Genomic DNA, 23,729 nt, shown 5'->3' with positions numbered 1-23,729 from the left:
GAAAAGGAAGATCACCCATGAATGCCCTGGTGAATGTTGACCCCAAATTATGCCCGACTCTCCTCTTTGTGGCTTCTGAATCTGTGCAATTAAGCTAATGACTGAGCTCAGCCAACAGTGTGTCCTTAGTGAGATAGACAGGTATTTTTCACATTTCACATATTCGTTGTATTCATATCTGCCAACGAAATGACATACAATATGTAGGTTTAAGTTCTGTAAGTAGCACAGGTGAGCATGGAGATTACTTTATTTCCACTTAACATCAAATGCCTACAACCTTAAAATTTCGTGTGTTGCTATGGTGTGTGTCACTAATTATTATCCGTGTGTATAGCTAAGTGGCCAAAGTACTTTTATAATACATATTTATTCCAATAAATGCTTCTGTCACAAAATTCTGAATCCACATTTTAGGCCACTTATTCAGAATGCTTTCAGTTTGCATATCTTTTTAAAGTAAAAACTGAAATATGAAGTCTTTATTCCTTCCAGAATGAAGAGGTACCTAAATCAGAGTTGTGGAAATGGAGATGCTCATTATATTATCACCCGCAAATGTGTAACAATGTCATTTCTACTGGACTTTAGGGAAAAGAGTGCAAATTCGGAAAGCACCTCAAGCTGTTTCAGATGCAGTGCCTGAGAGGAAAAGATCAACCCCCATGAACCCTGCAAACACCATTCGAAAGACACATAGCAGCAGCAGTGTTTCTCAGCGGCCATATCGGGACAGGGTGATTCACTTACTGGCACTGAAGGCCTATAAGAAACCTGAGCTGCTAGCTCGACTGCAGAAAGACGGTGTCAATCAGAAAGACAAGAACTCCCTTGGAGCAATTCTGCAACAGGTGAGGACAGCTGGAGAGAGTTCCTCCTGCTTACCTTCTTGTTGGGGAGTTCATTTGAGAAGGCTTGTTGCTGTTGTTGTTGTTATCATTATTATTGAGGTAGAGAAATTTCAGGCTCGTTTTGATCAATGATGTATGAATATTAAGTTAAATCATCTTGATTTAAACACTTAATTAAAAACTAACTGAAATGTAGACATTTATACTAGGTTTTATAAATTCGAGCCTTCTGAATTATCAAGTTTCGAGTCATTATCTTCATTTGGGTTAAACAAACTTTGCCCTGAAATTCCATTAAAAAAAAGTAAACGAAGTTTTGGTTATCTGCTTTTAGTCTTGACTCCGCTGAACTATTGCCATAATTTTTATTGGTTTATGTAGGTGAAGTTATACAATGTGTTTTTATTGGTCTTTGGTCGGTATAAGCTAGAATATTTTTACCTGCTAAATAGTTTTGAATGCGTCTTGCCCTGCATGCTGTTTTCGCCTGTAATACTCTGCCTTTTTCAACCATTGGGTATGCTGAAATCAGTCACCTGTCTTCATTAAAGGATATGAATATGTAAAGTATTAGCACTGATCAGTTACCGTATGATCACAAGCTTAAGTATAAAAGTAAGTAATTTTGTTAAAATCAACAGTTCATCAGACTGTAGCTTCCTGTATTTTTGAGAATGACTTTGTGTCATAAATGTTGAGTAGTATTCAAGTCCAGCAGAAATGGAAGTCTGCTTTCTTTATTTTTTTCTAAAGCAGTAACATTTCCAAAGTTGTTCTTAAATTTCATCATTAAAAAATAAAATAAAATAAACCTGCAGGTTTTCATGTATTATTCAAAGAATAACATTTTTAAGTCCTTTTCATCTGTTTTCTCTTATATTCAAGACATGATACCAAGTGTCATGAAAGAGTGAAACCATAATCTCCAGTTCTCGGTTAACCAATCCCCAAGGTATCTTTGGCAATTTCAGGGATCTTATTAAGTCATTTGAGCGCTTTTTGGAAACACTTAATTGAAACCCATTTGTCACATAGCAGTTTTAAGAGCTCAAGAGACAGGATGAAAGAATGAATGAGGATGAGGGTATAGGTGTGTGTGTGTGTGTGTGTGTGTGTTCAGTTTTTTATCTGGGGAAGGGGGGAGGTTCAGGTTATAAGTCAAAATATTTGGTGACTGAATCTCCAGAAAGGTTGTAAATTACCTCCTAGGTTAGAGGATGAGAGGGCAAAATGATGGCAGAGGCAGTTCACCCAGAGGCTGCTACTGATGTATGTCAGTAGTCATGTGATCATGAATATGTGTATAGATACAATTTTTAAATGTAGGTATACTTAATTCCTGAGCAAGTGGGATATGAGTGTCATTACTGTTGTTTATTTGATAGAATCTAGAGCATAGTCTCATCCTAGCTCCATATTAGAATCCCTTAGAGAACTTTTTTAAAATGCCAGTTCCTGGATTTCACCCCAGACCAACTAAATGGAGCAACTGAATGGATACTGAGCCATTGACTGAGATGGGGAGGGATGGAAAAGGAACAAGAGTATGCAGAGGAATCAGGAATCCTGTCTTACATACATGCTATTTTGACGATGTCTATTAGACATATCTAAATGGAGATGGATATTCAGTAGGTTGTTATATATATATATATATATATATATATATATATATATATATATATATATATATATATATGAGTCTGGTGTCCAGAGGACAGTTGAAGCTGGAGTTACAACTTAGGAGCTAGCAGAATATAGATTGTAAGATCGTTGTATTTATTCCACTTTGAGAAATCTGGTTGTATCTCATGTTAATTTATTTGCAAAGTTGAATTTTAAGATAAGCCTATCATTTTCTACTGTACATCAACATTAATGTTAGTATTCAGCTGAGCTGTGAGAAAAGCATAAACTATCATATTATATTTTATAGTACTTTTAAAAGACACAGAAAGAAGTGACGTTATTAAAAAGACCATTCCAGTAGGAAATGAAAAGAAGAATATCTTTCTGCCAGCCTTGAAAATGACTCTTGGTTCGGCCCCTGAATCCATACATTCATGTTGTTAATGGATCCTGGGCCTGGATGCGCAAGGAACCGTAGTTAAGGGATAAGACAAGATTACACTTGCAAATAATAACAGTAATTTGGGGGTTATTTTGGTTTCTGTTTCCGTTTATTGGTTTGGGGGAATTTCAAGGACTTTGAAAAAGTGGTTCTTCAGGAGAACTGGCAGCTATAACGAGCAAGCTTAGCAAGCCAAGAAGATGACAGACAAGATTATCAGAATTGATGCTGTTTATGGAGATAATTTCTGTTGATTACTGGAAGGGAACGTTTGTAAACCAACATATGGGCACTGTTTGGTTTCTACTTAATACAAGTGATCAAGGACTTGTAACTCAAAAGTAATGGAATTAATAGCCAGAAATAAATAATGAAGATATTAAGAAAACTGTTTTGGATTCCTTTGACTAGAAAAAAAAATGATTAAAAAAAAAAATCTTCCTCCACTTTTTGCATAATGTAGGATTACTATTTAACAAATGCAGTGGCCATCCAGGAAAAAAATATTTAACTATGTATATAAAGTTGTATTTAATTCCCCAAATGAAGTCAAAAAGCATTTATTGAGATCTGGCATATGCAAAGCTAGCAGTCCCTTTGGAGCCATTTGATATAGTTATTTTCAGTATAAATCCAAAAGGTTGCCTGTTTTAGGTTAAGAAATAGCAAAAAGAACTAATGCTGTCTTTTCATACCATGTACCAGGTAGCCAATCTGAATCCTAAGGACCTCTCATACACCTTAAAGGATTATGTTTTTAAAGAGCTCCAAAGAGATTGGCCTGGATATAATGAAATAGACAGACGGTCATTAGAGTCAGTGCTCTCGAGGTACGTTCTTATTTTTTTTTCCTTTAAAAATTACGCAAATAAGTGATTATTATAGTCATTGTTATTTTAGTGTTGAGATGGGAAAAAAGAAGCAAGGGTAGGCTCTCTATCATGAACATTTGAAAATTGTCCCCCTAACTGGAACATGTGTGTCCTTTCCAGAAAACTAAATCCATCTCAGAATGCTGCCAGCACCAGCCGTTCAGAATCTCCTGTATGTTCTAGTAGAGACACTGCATCTTCTCCTCAGGTATTGCATAAAATTATATAATCATAGCCCTGAAGTGGACTTTAGGGGCCACCTTGTTCAGGTTTTCTGATTTATACGTGAGAGAAATGAGACCCAGAAAAGCCACACAGCTTCCCTACCCAAAGTTCATGGCAGAGCTTACTCTAGAATTCAGGTCCCAGCTCCCAGCCCAGAACTCTTTTTCACCATATAACACTACATTAAGTCAAGGTACTTAACGTCTACTCTGATTTTCAATCCTTGAAGTTCACGTTTTGTTGTAAGATTATCTACTTTTCCATTTGATCACTAACTTATCCAGTCCCATATCCAGTCTTAGATTATATAGAAAATAGAAGATATTTAAATTTGCCTAAAGCACGTTCTAGAAAAATATTCTTGGGGAAAAATGTTTTTAAAATAAGCAAATAAAAAACTGCTATTTCCATATGTTTTCTTAAAGTACTTTTTGATTAGATCCCAATCAGAATATTCCACTGAGACTCCATTCCAGCTTAGAGTTTCCCCCAAAAGATTCAGTTGGAAAAAGATGGGGAGATCCTGGGCAACATAAGAGGTCAAGCCCACCTGGTTCTCAGACGACCTTGAACTCTCAGGTCTTTGAGACTGGCAGTGAGACAAACCGCTCTACCCCAGTGCTGTTGACAGAGTGTTCCTCTCTCTGGACCCCCCTCCCAAGGCTTAGGGAGGCAGGACAGATGTGTGCAGAACAGTTAGCGTGCCCTGGGCAAAAGGCTATTCACATGTCAGAAAATGTTAGAAACCTATTGTGGGGAACAGAGGAGGAACAAAATAAAAGCAATTCTGTCCTTGCATGTATGTTGTCTACAGAAGCCTCAAATGCCAACTACTATAAAGCTAGTTATACTCTGATCTAATTGTGTACTAGGTGTGAGATCAGTGGCCCTAAATTCAACACAGAATAAATTAATGTGATGATTAACTATTATTTTCTTTCAAGCTAAAGTTTTAGCCACAGTATTACACTGGATGTATGCTTTGTACTTTTCAACTATCTGACTTTCCTTTTTATTTTAAATACTGTTATTGTTGTTGCTGGATTGGGCTAATATTAGCATGATTTTTGAAATTTTTTGAAATAGTAACTCCATATAATTTTTATGGACTAGTTATTCAGACTTATCTTTCAATTCAGTGAAAAGATATATTAAGGGAGAAAAAATTGGATGGCATTTCAGCAATGATAGAGGTATGTAGAGAAATTATTCTGAATGTGCTGGTTGTTGCCATCTTAAGACAGCCAAAATATGTATAACTGGAGCATGTTAGCACATTTGAAGAGATCAAATAAGTGTAGGCTTTTATTGCCCTGTACTTACCCTTGTTGGTTCTGACAACCAATAATGTTAAAAACTGCTTCTTCCTCTCACTGAATATAACTAGGTCAGCTGTGGCCAGCAGAGGAAGGAGGAGGCCACCTCTCTTTAATATACTCCTGAGTGGTATAATCCACATAAATTGGCCTAGTCTCTCAAGGAACTTAGGGTGGGGCTGTATGATCAGAAAGTATAAGTACTTCAAGAAACATATTTGCCAGATTCTGCTTTTTTACATTAGACATGAAAACTTATTGTAGATTGTTTGTGCTTAAGCTTGGAGGATGGTTAACACAACGCTGGTAATGAATTTAAATTGGTTATAAATTTAAGTATGAATAAAATTACTCAGTTGTTCTTCTAGTAACGAGTGACACATGTATTGAATTTTAGTGCAAACTGGCTCATCTGTTTTCCCTGTTCCCCCCCCCACCCCAGAAACGGCTTTTAGATTCAGATTTCATTGATCCTTTAATGAATAAAAAAGCTCGAATATCTCACCTGACAAATAGAGTGCCGCCAACATTAAATGGTCATTTGAATCCCACCAGTGAAAAATCTGCTGCAGGCCCCCCGCTGCCCCCTGCAGCCGCTGCCATCCCCACGCCTCCACCGCTGCCTTCAACCCACCTGCCTGTCTCCAATCCTCCTCAGACTGTAAATTCTCACTCCAATTCCCCTAGCACTCCAGAAGGCCGGGGGACTCAAGACCTACCTGTTGACAGTTTTAGTCAAAATGGTAGTATCTATGAGGACCAGCAAGACAAATATACCTCTAGGACTTCTCTGGAAACCTTACCACCTGGTTCAGTTCTACTAAAATGTCCAAAGCCTATGGAGGAAAACCATTCGTCTCACAAAAAGTCCAAGAAGAAGTCTAAAAGACACAAGGAAAAGGACCAAATAAAAAAGCATGACATTGAGATGACTGAGGAAAAGGAAGAGGACCTTAAAAGAGAAGAGGAAATTGCCAAGCTGAACAACTCCAGTCTGGATTCCAATGAAGGTATTTAGCATTTGTAAAAACCAACTACATGGGTTAAATGAATGGGAAGAGCGGACTATCCTGAATATGAGATTATGCTGCTTGTAATTAGTAATGCTTTTTTATCAAATGACCTTCTGTTTAGTTATTAATCTTAGTATTGTCCTTTTGAGCAAATTTTTTTCTTGCATTTTACAGCAGTCATTTTCTGTCTCTTTTTAGCCAACTATTAAACATGGTTTCTATGTTTCTTAAGATGGTGACATTTGAAAATGACCCTGTCATCCTCCAGAGACCCCCTTTTAGAAGGTGAACTTTGTTGCGCTTTTCCAGAGCTGTCACAGTATTGTGCAACCTCAACATGACCTATTATATGCCATTCTTGAACTGATTTAACCAGACACACAATTAGCAATAAAAGTACTCAGCTCCTTCTTTACCAAGAAGCAGGGTCAACCCTGCTTTAATTAATAATAGCACAGGGGAAATGTCAAATTCTTTATAAAACAGGCGAGGTAAAATTATAGATGCAGATCCATAACATCATCTTCATTCAGAGTGAAAGCAATTTGTCTTCTGCAAGGCTGTTGGTGATTAGCTTGATAGATCTTGGGATTTTTTTTTTCAATTTTGAGAACACTTTTAGTTAGCTAACATCAACCGTTATTAATAAATTTAACCATTTCAAGCTTTTGGAAGCTTTCAAAGCCAAATACCTAGAGACCCAAAGAAGCCTAAAATAATGCTTTACCTCTAAAGAAAAGCTAATCAGTAGAAAGACTGCTTACCTGAGGGTAGTGATCTTTAAAACCTAATGACACAATTAGATTTCTCTTATTTTATATATATAGAACTTACTGTCTTGCATACCAACATACAGAAGATCCAAACCCATCATTTAGGACTGCTGCCAATTTTAAACCCAGCATAACTAAGGTAAAATTTCCCAGGAAAATACAACTTTAGAAAAAGTACTTCAATGATTAGACTTTAAGGAATTTTATCTTTCTGTAATTTGCCCACAGTAGTGAAAGTCTGTAATCCTTAGATTTAACTGACCATTTTTACCATAGGAGAGAAGCTTTGACTATGGAATAGTATGATGCAGTGCCTTTATTGACCTGGATTGAGTATATTGCTTGTCAAAGCATATATGTTGAAATATGTAGATCAGCATGGTAGTATATAGTGGCCCAAGAGGTAGGTGTAAACTTTTTCCCTCAAACACTATCGTACTTGAATTTGCCAGATCAGGAAGAGAAAAAGAGGTAATGAAACTTCATGTTCAGAGTTAGTAAGCCAGATTCCTGGGTATGCCCCACTCTCCACACTTCCCACCATCAGATGGTAAATCCTGAGTCAGAGACTGGATCCCAGAATGTTGAGAACCATAGCAGAGTTCGAGTTTTCTCAGAGCTGGAAGCCAAGAGAAGCAGGCCTAGTCTCTGAATCCTTCACCGAGGATGTAGTACCTTTCAAAGCCAATCGAGATTATCACAAACTGAGGATAGATTCAGACCCACATCCTCTGCTCTACTGCAATTTATCTGGTGTCTGCGGCAAAGGAGAAGCCAGGTGATGTGCACTTGATGCCTTTTCCTTTAAGGCTCAGGCTGTTTTAAAAACAAGCTTTTACCTAAGCCTGAATCAAATACACACACACACACACACACACACACACACACACACGCACGCACGCACGCACACAAAATAAGCCCACAGAGTCTGCATAATTAGTTTAGTGTGCTTTGTCCTTTAAAATATTAAACCAAGAAATTATTAAATTCTCACTCGTTTTATATTGAACATGTATGTTTTGCTAGCAGGCAGGGTTTGGGTTCGAGTTATTAATTTAATTCTACTTTGAATGATAAAAAATTAACCTCATAAAAACGTCTAAACATACCCTCTGGAAAATGGTACATTCAAACAAATGGAATACTGAGGGGTTTTATACACTATCACAGTGCAGTCCTGAGCAACTGGCACTTTCTTTTGTCCTCTTAAAAACAAATCTGTGTAGTATTATGAGGGTTAGAGATTAGAGGAGTATAAGTTGGTGTTCACTAATAACTTATTTTAAATTACTTTAAACTGATAGGAAAACTTCCTGCCCAATTCCACTGTCTTCCTACAAAAAGAATAGCAGTAAAAATACAGCCATCGAAATAGTCTGCTACCTGACTTCACCATCTTATCTGCCTTGTTTGAATCCTATGAAAAGTAGATGTTGATGTAAAGTTTGTATCTCCCATTGTCTGGCTGCATCTGCCACCACAATCTTTGAATTGCTGGGCAGATGCCACAACTGTTGTTGAAAGAATAGAAGATTGACCTTGGGTTAAGATGGAATTCCTTTATTGTGCAGACACTGCAGTAGCCAGGGTGCTTTCAATGCCTGGCGTCGGTTCTGCTGGCGCTGGTCATAGGGCCTCTATTGTTCTTGTTCAATTGTATTCCTTGCTCACTATTGCTTATTGAGATGGAAGCATAGAATTTGAGGAAAAGTGTTCCAGATGTTTCTGATCTATTTTAGAATTATAGCCATTTTGTAACCATACCCTTTGGTGAACGCTTGAATTTTTTTTTCTTTGTAGGAGTTAAAGAGGATTGCACTGCCTCCACGGAAGCTTCTTCAACAATTGAACTCCCAGATTATTTGATGTAAGTTCAGATGTCTGCTGATGGGAGAGAACTATTTAATTTTAGAAAGTGTGCAAATTCTTTTCCCATAATTTGCAAATCAGAAAAGTAAGAAGTTCCAGAAATAGAGTCCTGGAGCCACCCCTGCAATTGAAAGGCTGCCATTAAGCCTGCTCGTCCCCAGTCCACCCTTGTCGGCTTGAGCAGGTTGTGCCTCTCCCTGCTGTGAGCTGTGCTCAGTGGCCTTTAAGTATAGAGAAGGCTGTCCTTTGTTCCAGGGCCAGGCCAAGCGTTTGATTATGGAAGGTTTCAGGGATCTGACTTTTCAAAGTCAAACAGTTTATCAATGCACAGTCATTTACTTGGGCCCCCCAAAGGGACAGTTTATTAGTGATAAAGTACTTAAACCTCTGCAGTTAACACAAAGTAGAGACAGATGGATTTTTATTTAAATAAAGCTTTGCCATCAAATTAACTTTAAGAGGAGAGAGCAGTAAAATTTGATCATTTCACTTTAATACCGGTTATAGTATTTTTCTTGTTATGACAACAAGTTGCTCAGTGCTAAGCTGGGGACTTTTTTATAACTGGTTATCACAGAAATTATAACTTGGACACATAATTCTAGCTTTTTTACAGATTCAAAGGCTTCTGTAAGAAGAAAATAATTAAGTTGCAAAAGCCTGGAAAAATGGAGAGTGAAAGAGCAAACAGATTTGCCTACCAATAGCTTTGAAAATGAACAGATATACAAATAGCTTAAATGTAGACTGGAAATGGAATCTGGGCTGTATGAACATTTTTTTCTCTATCAGTAGCATCTCATGGTGGACAAAGTTAGACTATGCAGTTTAGCGCGCCATGTCCCATGAAATGTTCATTTCCAGAGTAGAGAACATTTTATACTAAAAGGGTGTTACTTTTGCTTGACAGTAGTGTTGAAAGCTATACTTATTGGGGAATGATATAGCATGAAACCGTAATGCTGGTTATCATCTCTTAACTAAAAGGAACCCAAGAAACCATGCTGAGTACTCTCTCATCTGAGGTGGTGTATGGTTTTAGAGTTCTGTTGGGGAGCTTGGAAAAGCTGTTACCACTGTGTTGGCCCCAGAAGGGCTGGATGGGGGACAGTGCCTGGCTCCACTGACGTGGGCATTCACCTCTCCAAATGCGTTTCCTTAAAAGTCTTGTGAAAGTTGGCCCCCTCAAATAACAGCTGCAGTACTGTGTTCTCATTCTCTTATGACGGAATTTGAATTTCTCTTTTTTGTAATGGTGCTGTATACTTGTTACATAGGACAAAATCATGTGGGGAGACTGAAAAATGATTCTAACCTTTCCCCCATGGATTCAGTGTTGCCGTGTTTTGTCAACTTAAGCAGTTAATTCTATATTTAATAACTTGTTTTTAACGTACTGATCTACAGATGGTTGCTGCATCTGCCTCAGTGCATTTCTGTATGTTTGTCATTTTCTAGCTCTTTTAAAATCATGAAAGTACATAACCTATGTGATTGTTTGCTTAAGAGCAATTTATTTTAACAAAAGCTATCTTATATAAACATTGCAAGTTTTCTTAAAATGAAGAGAAAGCATGAATTTTCAGAAAAATCACTAAAAATACAGAACTTAAACTTGTTTCTTAAGAAAACTAAAAGGACATACTATAAAACCTTTAATGATCAGCCTCTGAATAATTCATACTTAACCACAGTATTCCTAATTTTTATATAATAAGAATACTTCTGTTACTTGTGGTTGTGAATTATCCAAAGTATTTAACATTTTATTCCATCACTACATTAAGCGCCAGCTGTAGAACCATAACAATTTTTATTAAAAATAGTGACATGCTTTTCATTAAAATGCCAGTATAACCAAATAATCTTCTATAATAGCAACACAACTGTTGGCCAGTTTGGTACTTTTCCCTGAGGGAATTATTAAATAAAATATGGAGGGTATGGCCTCAGGTGTGATTTTGAGAAAGTAACAAATTAGACCTGAGTTTCACAATCAGTTTAGCCATTTTGCTTATGTATGCTTATCCCCAGGAACCTCTTTCTCCGCCCCCCCGCCCCTCCCGGGCTCTCTCTGGTCTGCAGTCAGGACAGCCCGTGTCTAGAGACGCCTGTTTCACTGCTTGGCTGGTGGTTTTCCTTTTATAGCAAGGACACTAGCATACTACCACTGTCTCAATTACACTTAGAAAATTAAACCTCCACACTGTCTAACTCAGCATGAATAAAAATATTAATGAGGACATTAAGGTTGCTCACCGCATCACTTTTCTCACATTTCCAACTAGGCATCTGTGCTATTGCATTTTAAATAAAACTGGTAAGAATGTCTAAAACCATTTTGGAGAGGACTGAACTCCCAAAGTTTTCCACAATGAAGAGTATATGTATACCCACTGGGGCACCCTGAAGCTCCTGCCACCTGCCTGAAATTGCTTTGATATCTCAATTTTTATCTCAAAAAGTGAAGGGTATTTTGCATTCCATGACAGGAGCACAGAGTACAAAGACCCAGGCCCAGAGCCACAAACAAATAATATTAACTTTAATATTAAAATGCTGTTTTGACTTACCACCACTGAATAAACTGACACTCTGGGAAGGTGGCCTTCATTCACTAGGTTCCTAGAGATATTCACACCCTGAAGTAAAACATTTGTGGCCTTTTTATTAAGAAAATAAACTAATACTATAAAACTGGCTTTCTGTTACACAGAGTATGACATTACGTGTTTGAAAAGAACTAGAGAAATACACCTTTTTTCCCCTTTTTAATTTTTTCTGGTCTCTCATTTTTAAAAAAATGATAAAACAAAGCAGCAGGTCTACAAAGAGCTTTGACTTCAGCACTTAGTGACTGTGTGACATTCTCCTGGTTTCACATTACCCCTCCAATCCTTCTGTCTCCATGTGACTCGTAACAGATGGGTTGGCCTCTGCTGCTAGCATGGTAGTAAATTATTTGGGGTAGAGAAAGGTTTAGGAAGCTACATGTGTGTAAGTGTTGTCTTCTAGTTGCACTTTAATTCCATTGCCACCATGTTTTTTTCACATTTATTCTTCTTCACTGAAGTTCTTAAGCTCTCCTGTGGGATAATTTTACGAGGAAGGTCTTTGAAGGAGTGACAAGGCAGCAAGCAGTGGCAGAGTGGCATTCAGTCTAGGGAAACATGCATAGATTTAGTTTCTAAATATTTGGTTTAAATCTCAGACTTCTGCATCATGTTTATTCTGTAGCTACTCTCCATTTATCTTTTGTCTTTTTTATTAGAAAATATATTGCTATTGTCTCCTATGAGCAACGCCAGAATTACAAGGATGACTTCAATGCTGAGTATGATGAGTATAGGGCCTTGCATGCCAGGATGGAGACTGTGGCTAGAAGATTTATCAAACTGGATGCACAACGAAAGCGCCATTCTCCAGGCTCAAAGGAGTATCAGGTAAACACATTTGTTCCTAGATGGACTGACTTTCATATTTTACCTTCTTTCTTTCTCTGCCCTTCCCATCCCGAGCCATCCTCCTAGCCTTCAGAGCAAGTCCTCTCGCAGACCAGCCTCTCTGCAGCTTTTGGCCTTCATTTAAAATTAGCTAGGAAGGGCTTCCCTGGTGGCGCAGTGGTTGAGAGTCCGCCTGCCGATGCAGGGGACACGAGTTCGTGCCCCGGTCTGGGAAGATCCCACATGCCGCGGAGCGGCTGGGCCCGTGAGCCATGGCCGCTGGGCCTGTGCGTCCGGAGCCTGTGCTCTGCAGGGGGAGAGGCCACAACAGTGAGAGGCCCGCGTAACAAAAATAAAGAAATAAATAAAATTAGCTAGGAAAATAAATATTTGAAATAGTTCTTGAAAATAAGTGAACATGATGAGCCTATATTTCCTCCAGTGAGAAAACTATACTTTCATATAATATGTATAATATATACTTACATACTTACTGTAATATAATATGTAGTGTATTGAGAAAAATACAGACAACAAAATGGGAAAAACAAAAAGCAAGGTTTGGCATCAAAATATATGACCGCATTGCCAACTCAACTCAGACTATAGCTCTTACATCTGGTGCTACTTCCCAAAATTACTATTTCAAGTAAATTAAAAAAAAAATTTTTTTTTTTTTTTTTCTTTTTGCGGTATGCGGGCCTCTCACTGTTGTGGCCTCTCCCGTTGCGGAGCACAGGCTCCGGATGCGCAGGCCCAGCGGCCATGGCTCACGGGCCCAGCCGCTCCGCGGCATATGGGATCCTCCCAGACCGGGGCACGAACCCGTGTCCCCTGCATCGGCAGGCGGACTCTCAACCACTGCGCCACCAGGGAGGCCCTAAAAAAAAAAAAAAAAAAAAAAAAAAAAATTTTTTTAAACCTCAGTCTGGCATAGAATATAAAGGGGGCTTAATACCACTCAGGTTTGGGGTTTAAGTGAAGAAAAGCATGGTGCTTCCAGCTTCCCGAGACTGCCATTTGTTAACAGGTATTAATCTGTTTTCACTTGCCTACATTAAGTGGTAATATTACTACAGCTGACAAAGAGCAGTAGAAGCCTGACCTGCCTACTGATTGTTGTTAGAGTTCTTAGCCAAAGGATTGATATAAATGGATGTTTCCCACCTTGTGTATGACAGATAACTTTGTCACACTTCACAGCTGCAAATGGTGCCTCCATCCTAGCCCACTGTTGTTCTGACAGGAACCTACATGAGAAAATGGGGTGGGTTTTCCCACAATGGGGAAAACAGCCTGGGAGCATCCATGCCCTAGAAATTCATTATGTCTTCTATTAGTGGGCCTTAATCTTTTAAACAAGGTGCCTAGAGTTATAGAAAACTTTGCCAGAGGAGTGAGTGGTTGGCAGTGCAAGAGGTCAGTGATATGGTTTTGGGTTTATTTTTTTCTATATAGTTATTTACCAGTATACCCTGATTATATTTAAACTAAAATGTAATTCTAAGAATTGCTTAATGGTTGGGAGCAGGCTCCAAAGCCAGACTGCTTGGATTTGATTCCCAGCTCTACTTGTGTGACCTTGGGCAAGCTACTTAACTTGACTGAAAATTCTCAAAATGCCCATCCATAAAGTGAGGTGATTATAGAGTTGTACAGAATAACTGTTAGCATTTGGAAACTGCTTAGCTCCATAGTACATCAGGTTATGTAGTACGTAAGGGTTAGCTCTCTTGCCCTACCACCCAATTTTCCTCCCTAGAGGCAATCAGTATTACTGGTTTCCATCGTATTCTTTCAGAGGTCTGTTTGAGTATAAGATATATATACACAAGCAAATTCACAAATATACCATATGTAATTGAATCTAAGATGTCATCATTTATAAGATGCACCATTGTCTTATGTTCCAGTAAGTTAAGGTATGATACATTATCAGATTTCAATAAAAATTCCTAGAATATAATATTCTATTCCTCCCTTACACACAAATGATACCAAACTTATAAATTGTTCTGTACTTTGCTTTTTTCACTAGACAGTATATATCTTAGAGAATTTTTTTATGTAAGCACATAAAGCACTTCCCCCTTTTTTAATGGCCTCTTAGTACTCCTTTGTATGGATTAATGGACATTTAGATTTTGTTTACTTTCTTTTGCTTTACAAACAGTGCTGCAGTGAGTAACCTTGTACATGTGTCATTTCACTCAGGCACAATTAAATCTGAAAGAAAAGTATAAGTGCTGAGTCAGTTTTGCATTTGCTGTTTTAATGCAGTTGCCAAATTGCCCTCCTTAAAGACTGTACCAATTTACATTTCCATCATTAATATTTCCCACACCCTTGCCAATTGTGTTATCTGTTTACATTGCAAAGAAAAAAGTTCTCTTCTGATTTCTAATTATTAATTTTCTAGAGTGTTCATGAAGAAGTCTTACAAGAATATCGGAAGATAAAACAGGTAAGTATCATCACTATTAGTTTTCTGACCTTTAGTTGAGAAGTGTTATGAATTCCACAGTCTTACCCCTCGCTGTTCTTTTCATCCACAGTCTAGTCCCAATTACCATGAAGAAAAATACAGATGCGAGTATCTTCATAACAAGCTGGCTCACATCAAAAGACTAATAGGTGAATTTGACCAACAGCAAGCAGAGTCATGGCACTAGAGCTCTGCTTGGACCAGAAGATGTGAATAAACTTAAGCTTATTTATTTAAAATTCCAAATAAGTTGCTCTCAAATTCTAAAAAATGAAACTTTGCCTGTTGGAAGTTTCAGTATTAGTAAACTTGAGTTACCTTCCCCCCCCCCCCATTTTACTTTGTTTCCTTGCATTTTTGAAGCTGCTTTTTTCTGGTCCTTTTTTCCTACTTAAGACTTGTGTTTGTCAATAGAAATAATTTTTTTTTGTAGATATTGGGGATCCAGTGTCTGTACTTCAAATCAATTTTTTTCCTTAAAAAACTATGTTTGTCATTAGAAATGATTTTTTTTAGATATTGGGGATCTAGTGTCCACACTTCAAAAGTATGTGTGTTTAAAAAAAAACAGTAATGTACAAGGTGAAATGCTTTTGGATAAACATAAGCCTATTTTCTGACCTTTCTTAATACGAACTCTTTGCCTTAAATGGTAGAATATTTAGAAATTTGCACAAAATACAAAAAAACTTAAAACATTGTTTTGGAGGGTTAAGAAGTAGAAAGGTGTGTATGTGTATAGATCTATATACACATGTGTATATATAGTCTGACTTGATCTAGAACAGTAAATCTGCCCTGCAAATTAACCCCCCATTGCAATGGTTGCCTTAAGGTGTTTGCTAGTTGTGTACCTAGTGTGGTTAATCATTAGCTACACTGCTTCCCACTTGATTAGAGCAATGGGAAGCACACTGTGGCCTACCAGCGTCTGAAAGCGTGTGCTCGACCTGTATGTGTGCAGAGGTGGTGTGGATGTGCGCGTGCGTGAAGGAAAAAAGCTGCTACTCTCAGTAGGCCAAACGCTCAGGTGAAACAACTGATGAGTGTTACTGTAGGGTTTTTTTCCTATCAAATTGCTACTCTATCGTGGAAGACAAAAGCATTTCCATTTCAACAGTTTGTCAACTTTATTAATGTTGGGCAAAATTGATATGTTATGAAAATGAAACAGATCTATAGTTTGGGGCAAAATTATAAAATTAAATGTGTAGGTAACCTATTTATATACTGCTATAAAGTATTTTTTGAAGAGAGATATGCAAAGAAGCTATTACCTACATGAAATGTATATTTAAAGATTTTTTTTTTCATCCTGGGTGCCAGGAATATAAAAAAGAGTGGATATATTTAACCATAACATACTGTGATTCATCAAACAGCACAAACTTTCATTTCATGGAGTTTATCTGTTGACGTTGATTTAAACTATCATTTGTTTTATCATGTGGGAACATAAGTTATGTGGTCAAAAATATAAGGATTTTGAACTAATGTTGATTCAAGTTGTGTTGTCTTATCGTATTGTTTTTCAAAGTGCTGCCAGTTTAAAAGGGAAGCATTATGTTTACAAATATGTTTTGAAATGTTTGCCAAAATTTTGGTGGTATCTTTAATAAAGATGTTTGTCTCCAGCATCCAAAACAATAAAAAAATAAATAACTTTGTTGTGTATCACTGTAAACCAGAAAATGTTGGTGTCTAGAAAACCTGAGAGGGCATGTAGATGAAATTTTCTCTTTGGAGTTCTTCTAAAACATTAACAGGAAAGAGTAGATAATATAGTAAAAGTATACAAAAGTATACTATACAAAGACTGAAACAAGACCCTGTGCACTATAACTCTGTAACATTACCACAGCAATTTGATTTCTATGTAGCATGGACCTCCTAGGGAATTCGATTTTCTTTTAGCATTGAGATCCCTGGTGCTCTTCCTTTTACCTCAGAATTGGTACAATCATTACTAAGCGTTCACTGATATCAAACTTTCAGTTGGAAAAAAAAAAAGCAGTAAAGGAAACTTAATTGGGGATAAATTTGGTCCTCATATCATATGGTAGAGTCTCCTGAGGGATTTTTCTGTAGGTAATGACCTCATTGGTGTCATTTCTTAGACATCATGGCCTTTTAATCAAAGATAGTGTGCTGCTACTTGCTATGAGTGGTGTTTCTCAAAAGCAAGGTGCTTGGACCACTTGCATCACCCAAATTAGAATCTCTGAGGATAGGGCCCACATAGCCCCATTTTCATAAGTATCCTCCAAGTAGTTTTGCAAGCTAAAGTGTGAGAACAATTGGCTTGGAAGTAACACTAAACCTTTAGGTCTCTAAATCTCAAAGTCTTGAACTGAAGAAGTTCGGCTATTGGCGCTTTTTTCCTAAGCCCCTCCCTGTCAGCAGGTGCAACTCACTTTTCCTCTCTACGTCATTTGTGGCACCCTCTCAGTTGTTTCACTGCTAACACTTATTTTAGAACTTGTTTACAAACAAGGCAAACCTTCCAGTTGGCTAATTGTTAGCCCTTGGAGCTCCTACCCATCTACATCAGCACATCTTCTGGTTTACAAATTGGGTAATAATGGAAGCTGGAGATGCTTTATGAAAATCCAGCATTGCACACCCGTAGACTTGACCACCTACCTATAAAAGCCTTAATTTAGATGTTTGTTGTGTACATTGGGCAGATCCTTGCAAAATGTATATCTATCATCAGTTGCAAATTTGAGAGTTGTGAATCTCTGCATCTGCTATTACCTAAGGCTGCATCTCTTTTAAAGATGGGCGTGAGCCTATTAAGATATTTATAATCATTCTTCATCTCCTACTGCAAGATTTTTAGATTCTCTCAAATAATTGCTGCAGGAATGGGTGGCCACTTAGTATCAGTTACTCTGGTAGAATTGATTTAGTTTTTTGTTTTTTGGGGTTTTTTGAGAGAAATAGTAAGTGTAAAATAGCATTGTCAAGATGAGACAATGAGTTGTTGGGTTATTATTTGCTCATCACATTTCATCTAAAATAATTGGAAGCACTCTTGATGATTTTTACCAACAACCATAAATTAACTCCAGAGTGAGCGAGCAGCTGATTTAATACAAACCCAAAATAACATTAACTAGATGTGGTTTTGTTTCATGTGATGACTTCACTTCCTATCTCGTTGGTTATTTATTTCCCCTGGAATACTTTAGAGGGGTTAACTTTCAACTGTAAGTAGTGATAGATGTTCAGTACTTGCTCTCACAAAAGTAAGTGGTGTGGTCAGTTGATATCATAGCTCCATGCATTGATTATAAACATCCAGTATTAATTTTCCTTCATCTCTGATTGATCTTTTAACCTTAATAGTTTTCTTTTCCCTTAAAATATTTCACCTTATTCTGTAAAACAAATGCGTATTTTCATGTTTGAAGCAAGGGGTTGAGATGAGGTTTAGACACAAATGGTCCATCAGGTCTGACACTCTGCTTGGTTGCCTTACCCCTTCCACTAGCGCGTCCTTTGTTTCTGGAACTTGGCTGAAACTCTTCAGCCAGTTCATTGTCTTTCCAGCCGTGTGAGTGTTGAGTCACATATGAGTGGTTTTTGCCTTTACTACTTTTAAAGTTCTTACTGTTTATTACTTGCCTAAGTGTTACTAAATCCTTTTATTCTGTACCAGATGGGGAAAAATTATAGCCAGCTTTGGGAGGAACCTTTTGGGAAAAGAGATTAACTGACACGACTAAATGAAGGCAACAGAAGATGTTATCAATGTTCTTTGTAACCTGAAAACTGAACAAGGCTATGAGGCTCATTTCAAAATATTTTGAAAGTGTTAAAAATATAAACATATAGATCTACGCTGCTTCTCAGTTCTACCCAAACCATGTTAGCAAGGTAAAATGTCACAGAGACTTTTCAGTTAACTGAGCTCAGCAGCTGGGGTGGCCCCTATTGTTCTACACCAATTTCAGTTCAATAAAAATGTTAACTTTGCAATTCTGGTACGCGTTTTTCCTTTGTCTCATTTCAAGGCTCTTAATTTTGTCTTAGAAAAAAACATCCCACAACAAAGTTCTCTCTGATGCCCTAATGTAAATGATCTTCCTGGGACAGAGATATTACTTGTTGGTGACTCTAGGAAGTGGGAACACAGGGTATTTGCCCCAGGACCCCCTGCTGCCTGTTTTACAAGTGGAGGACATGCCCTCCAAAGGCAGTATCTCCTAGGGGAACAGTAATCAGTTACCATTTATTGAGGGTTTTCTGTGGGTTACACACTTTGTATGTGTTGTCACGTTTCTCCTCAGCACAACCCTGCTATCCCCATTTTATAGGCAAGTAAACTGAGGCTTAGAGAAGTTAAGACACTTGCCCATCACACAGCTAGTAAACAGTGGAGACTGGGAAGCCTGACTCCATTATCTGTTCTTAACCACTTTTCCATACTGCCACTCATACGCTGGTACCTATTTAGGGTTAGGGTAACCGTCACAAAGTGACAAGTCCAGTAACACCACACAGGGCTAGACTCTTTTGATTCAAGGGAGACTAGAATGTGGGTGTTGGACTGAAACCTAATGGATCGTTCTCAGTGAGTTGATTTTGTCAGAAATGATAAATTTGAAGGAAGGCCAAAATACTTTTTGAGAAAACATGTGTGTCCTTTATTTTCGAATGTGTGCTATCTTAACAGTGGGCTGTTGGAAGGAGATTGGGGCAGTGCAGGTAGAGAGAAGCAGCAGGGTTACAGTCTTGGAATCACATCATTTTCTCTTCATATTAAAAGGCTGTCTCAGTAAAAGACTTCAGCTCTAAGGGGTATCCAGTGTGAATTAGACATAAGAACATTCTAGCTGGATCCTTAACATGCAGTTTCTACAAGTTTTCTGAATGACTAATGGAGGAGGAAAGGAAGCAAGCCTCAATTAAGCACTAGTATGAAAAACCCAGAATGCTCAGTGCCAGCCATGATTCTGGTTGGGTTTATGAGGAGCCCCAGGAATGAATGAGGTTCCCAATGTTGTAATTATTTCAGCAGCCCTCCCTCCCCCACTGGACATTTGACATTGTACTTGTCTTTTAACTCAGCTTCTTTCCTCAGCTATAGGGTGAAAATATGCCTTCTAACTGGGGTATGGAAGAGGCTCAATTATTGTTTGTAAAGTACTTGGGAGTTCTGAAGACCAGCAATCTGCTGAATGCAATAGGGAGAGTTTGTTGGAGCATTATTTTTCTAGGTGAGGATGAGTCTGTTTTGATTGATTACAAAGGGGACAAAGGTTGAGAGAAGCTTAAGTTTTCGAGGTGGAGTGTTTGGGGTTTTATTGATGTAGACCTACACGTACCTGCCCCACTCATTTTACCTCTCTGAGACTGGGGCCGGAGGCTGGCTGTGGCAGTAGGTGGCTCTGGTATTTTATGATTGCTTAATTCTCCATTTGGAGTCAGATGATTCTGCTGTATGATGGTGGAGATGTGTTATTATTTACAACTCCTGCCTGTTTAATTCAGTGTGGTGGCCAGGCTCGTTTGTCTTGCTGATACTTGGGACAATCTGGGCATCTGGAGAAGGATGATAAGAATTCCTTATCTGGTCTGTGAAATACGGGAGAGTGCTTCCTGAAGACTGAGCCCACATTATCGGCCACCATGTTTGAGTTCGAAAGTTGGGGCCTCTAAGAAATGATGGACTGCCTTTCGATACTTCATGGACTCCAGGGGGCTTACAGAATTCCACTGTGGTATAGATAGGCAGCATGATCTACCAGTCTCATCTCCTGCCACTCCCACTCCACGCCAGTCACAAGGGCCTGCCTTCAGGGTCTCGAGTAACCCTTGCTCCGCCTATCCCCAGGCTTTACTTAGCGCTTGCAGTCCTGCACCACCGGCTCTACCCTCCATCCCTCTCTCACTTAGCTAAGGCCTCCTCACCCCTAAGATCTCCCCCTTGAATATCACTTTCTCCAGGAAGCATTCTCTAACCTTTCAGACTAACTTGGGTCACCCTAGTATATGTTCTCTTTCATCTTATACTTCTTTGTGGCATTTAATCACAATTATAATTAAATACTAATTGTATTATTAATTAAATAAGTTCCATGAGAGTAGAGACTGCCTTGTTCACTGGTGTGTCCCCAGCTCCTAGCCTGGTGCCTGGCATAGAGAAGGTGCTCAATAGTAATTTACTGAAAGAATGAATGAGGCAGGCTATCCATATATGTCATTTAAAATTCATGTGGCCAGAGGATCTGGATTACTGCGAAAGTCTGCCATATCATTCAGGTTTGTGTGCCTTGCCACTTTATCTTCCCGAAGTCATGATTAAGGAATGAGTTACTGATGGCAGATTGACTTTGGGAATCCCTTTGCCCTGAATAACTAACTGGACACCTTCAAAGGGTACAGCTCTCTCCAACACTGGCATTCATACCTCTAGTCACCTCTGGAATATGAGCATCTACGTGGTCTATAATGGTTTGGAACATAAAATGAAATGGTTTAAAAAGTTATTTTTATTGTTTATCGTAACTGACAGATAGGTTCTGGTTTCATTTCCCCACTTCTCAGGGACATGGTAGAGGATGGCAGTCTAAGCGTCTCTAGCCTGATGTTTCTTTAAATTTGACATGTGCTTTTCCTGACCTTTTTTTTAATGCCTGGTGCTTCCATAACCTTCCAAGCAGTAGACACTCTGAGGATAATCAAAGGACTTTAGAATTCCTGCAGTGATAGAGCTAGCAGGGCCTGTCAACAGCACCTAGAACAAACAATGGTCTTCATTTCATAGATGATGAAATGAAGGTGTTTAAATGACAGCCACCAGAGCAGGAGGAGACCTCAGGATCTTACACTCTTCCTAAGGGAGGAGCTGAGAACAGCCCAGCAGCCACTGCTGGCAAGTGATAGGAAGACAGGGAGGAGGGGGAAAGTGCCAAACAAGAGGCGTCACACCACCAGCCCTTCAGAGCACAGAGTCAGGCTGCAGAGCACAGGTGAGCCTGCGAAGCCCTCCAGCTGCAGCTTCCCACCCTGAGTGGGGTAGTACCTGCCTCGGGGTTGTCGTGATCACATACATGTGGAGTGGTGCTTGGCACCTAGTAAGTTTTCTATACGTATTTTTTTGCTGTTTATTTTCTAATTATTTCTTTCCATCTTTTGTTTCGACTTGGAGAGTTTTGTAGCAATATACCTGACAAACAAGCAGCCAGCCAGAACTGAAAACCCTATTAGATTTTCGCATAACCGTGATTGAGTCCCTGTGGTAGATAAACACAACCTAGAGCATTTCAAAGTCTCTGCTCCTGATTGCTCTGCAGAATGTTTTCTCTGTGAACTTTTCAAGCACCACATTATAGCTTCTCTTAACATCACCGCTCCCAGTAACTTACAGTGCTGATGCATTTGTTCCAGACTAAAGCTTAACTTTTAATATTCTCTCTGTTAATTCTCTTTTCCACGTGTCTTCATAGGGGAGAGGTTTTTTTTTACTCCTCTTTTTTTTATTGTGGTAAAAATACATAAATCATATTTATTTTAACCATTTATAAATATGCAGTTCAGTGGCATTAAATACAGTCACAGTGTTGTGTAACCATCACCACTGTCTATAACCAAAACTTTTTCATCATCCTCAACAAAAACTCTGTAACCATCAAACAGTAACAACCCCATTTTCCCTCCCACCAGCCCTTAGTAACCTCTATTCTATTTTCTGTCTCTATGAATTTGCCTATTCTAGGTACCTCGTGTAAGTGGAATCTACAATATTTGTCCTTCTATGTCTGGCTTATTTCACTAAACCTAGTGTTTTCAAGGTTCATCCATGTTATAGCATGTAACAAAAAGAGCCTTGTCTGTAAGTGCTTCTCGCCATCTAGTTACCAGAGGGGGCTGACAGGGTTCATTTCAGTTACGATGCTTTGGGGAAAAGTCTCCTGTGAAAATGACTCTCCCTCTTACACCTGTAAGCTTTCCCTTCTCCCAAGGAAAAGAGTTCATTTAAGGCAGCCTTGTCAAAGGGGTGCCAAGAGGGTCTCCAGGGCTCTCATGGCCACCTGAGCTACAGACTCTGCAGCTGAGAACAAGTGTGAGGGGGCACTAGGGACAGTGGGCAAAGCTCCTCCTGTCTCCGCTCTTCTCCCTTCCCCTCTCGGCCGTTGACAAGCCTTTGTTGCTGCGGTAGCCAATTATCACCTCCCCACCTGCTCTTCCCTTCTCTTCACTCACTGTTCTCACCTGAATGATCTATTATGGCCCCTCCCTTCTGTTAACCTGCACGTATTACCATTTCTCCTCTGTTTTTGGTTAAAGGTGACTTGGCTTATCAATAGTGAGAAGGCCAGTTCAGAACCAGGGACCTACAAGCAAGACATGCAAAGTCTGGAAGTAAAGTTGAAAATGCCTTGCAGTGTAGAGAGCCAAAAATGGAACCTGGAGTCCTACACCCCGGGGCTGAGACCTGGTTCTGAGATTTACCAACCTGAGACCCAGGGCAATTTGCCCAAACTCCTGAATCTTCCTTCCATCATCACTGGTAGGTTGGGATAATATCTATACACCATGGTTATATTAGGATGAAACAGAGATTGTTGCATCCAACTAGAGGGACTGGGTAGGGCAATCTCACAAACCCACTTTCGTGGCTGTTTCTCTGTCCCCAGGGATGAGATCTCTGGCAAGTCTCATAATTCCTCTAGGACAGCTACTCTTAGATGGGTAAGTCCTGTGGTCACTTTTAGCATAGGTCTCATTTCAGAAACTAGTAAGTCCAGTCTGGTGTAATAGCCAAAACTCTGAAATGCATTTAAAATTAAATCTTCTCCC

At 38.9% G+C, this 23,729-nt stretch overlaps 2 protein-coding genes across 2 annotated transcripts in view; one reads left to right on the top strand and one right to left on the bottom strand.

Moving 5' to 3' along the window:
* Positions 1 to 18,992, top strand: part of ELL2 (elongation factor for RNA polymerase II 2) — a 75,285-nt gene extending 56,293 nt beyond the window's left edge. The window contains exons 5-12 of the mRNA XM_081231849.1: positions 592 to 851; positions 3,628 to 3,752; positions 3,915 to 4,002; positions 5,778 to 6,345; positions 8,922 to 8,988; positions 12,262 to 12,433; positions 14,853 to 14,897; positions 14,989 to 18,992. Coding sequence (XP_081087975.1) covers positions 592 to 851; positions 3,628 to 3,752; positions 3,915 to 4,002; positions 5,778 to 6,345; positions 8,922 to 8,988; positions 12,262 to 12,433; positions 14,853 to 14,897; positions 14,989 to 15,105 — 1,442 coding nt within the window. The 3' untranslated portion in view covers positions 15,106 to 18,992. The remainder of the gene's footprint in view (positions 1 to 591; positions 852 to 3,627; positions 3,753 to 3,914; positions 4,003 to 5,777; positions 6,346 to 8,921; positions 8,989 to 12,261; positions 12,434 to 14,852; positions 14,898 to 14,988) is intronic.
* The window catches only part of LOC308615944 (uncharacterized protein), a 325,426-nt gene that overhangs the window by 55,992 nt on the left and 245,705 nt on the right, over positions 1 to 23,729 (bottom strand). The window lies entirely within an intron of this gene.

Source organism: Mesoplodon bidens (genome assembly GCF_964165515.1).
Source record: "Mesoplodon bidens genome assembly, chromosome: 4".
NCBI lineage: Eukaryota > Metazoa > Chordata > Mammalia > Artiodactyla > Ziphiidae > Mesoplodon > Mesoplodon bidens.
This window is presented reverse-complemented; position numbering and strand designations above follow the sequence as displayed.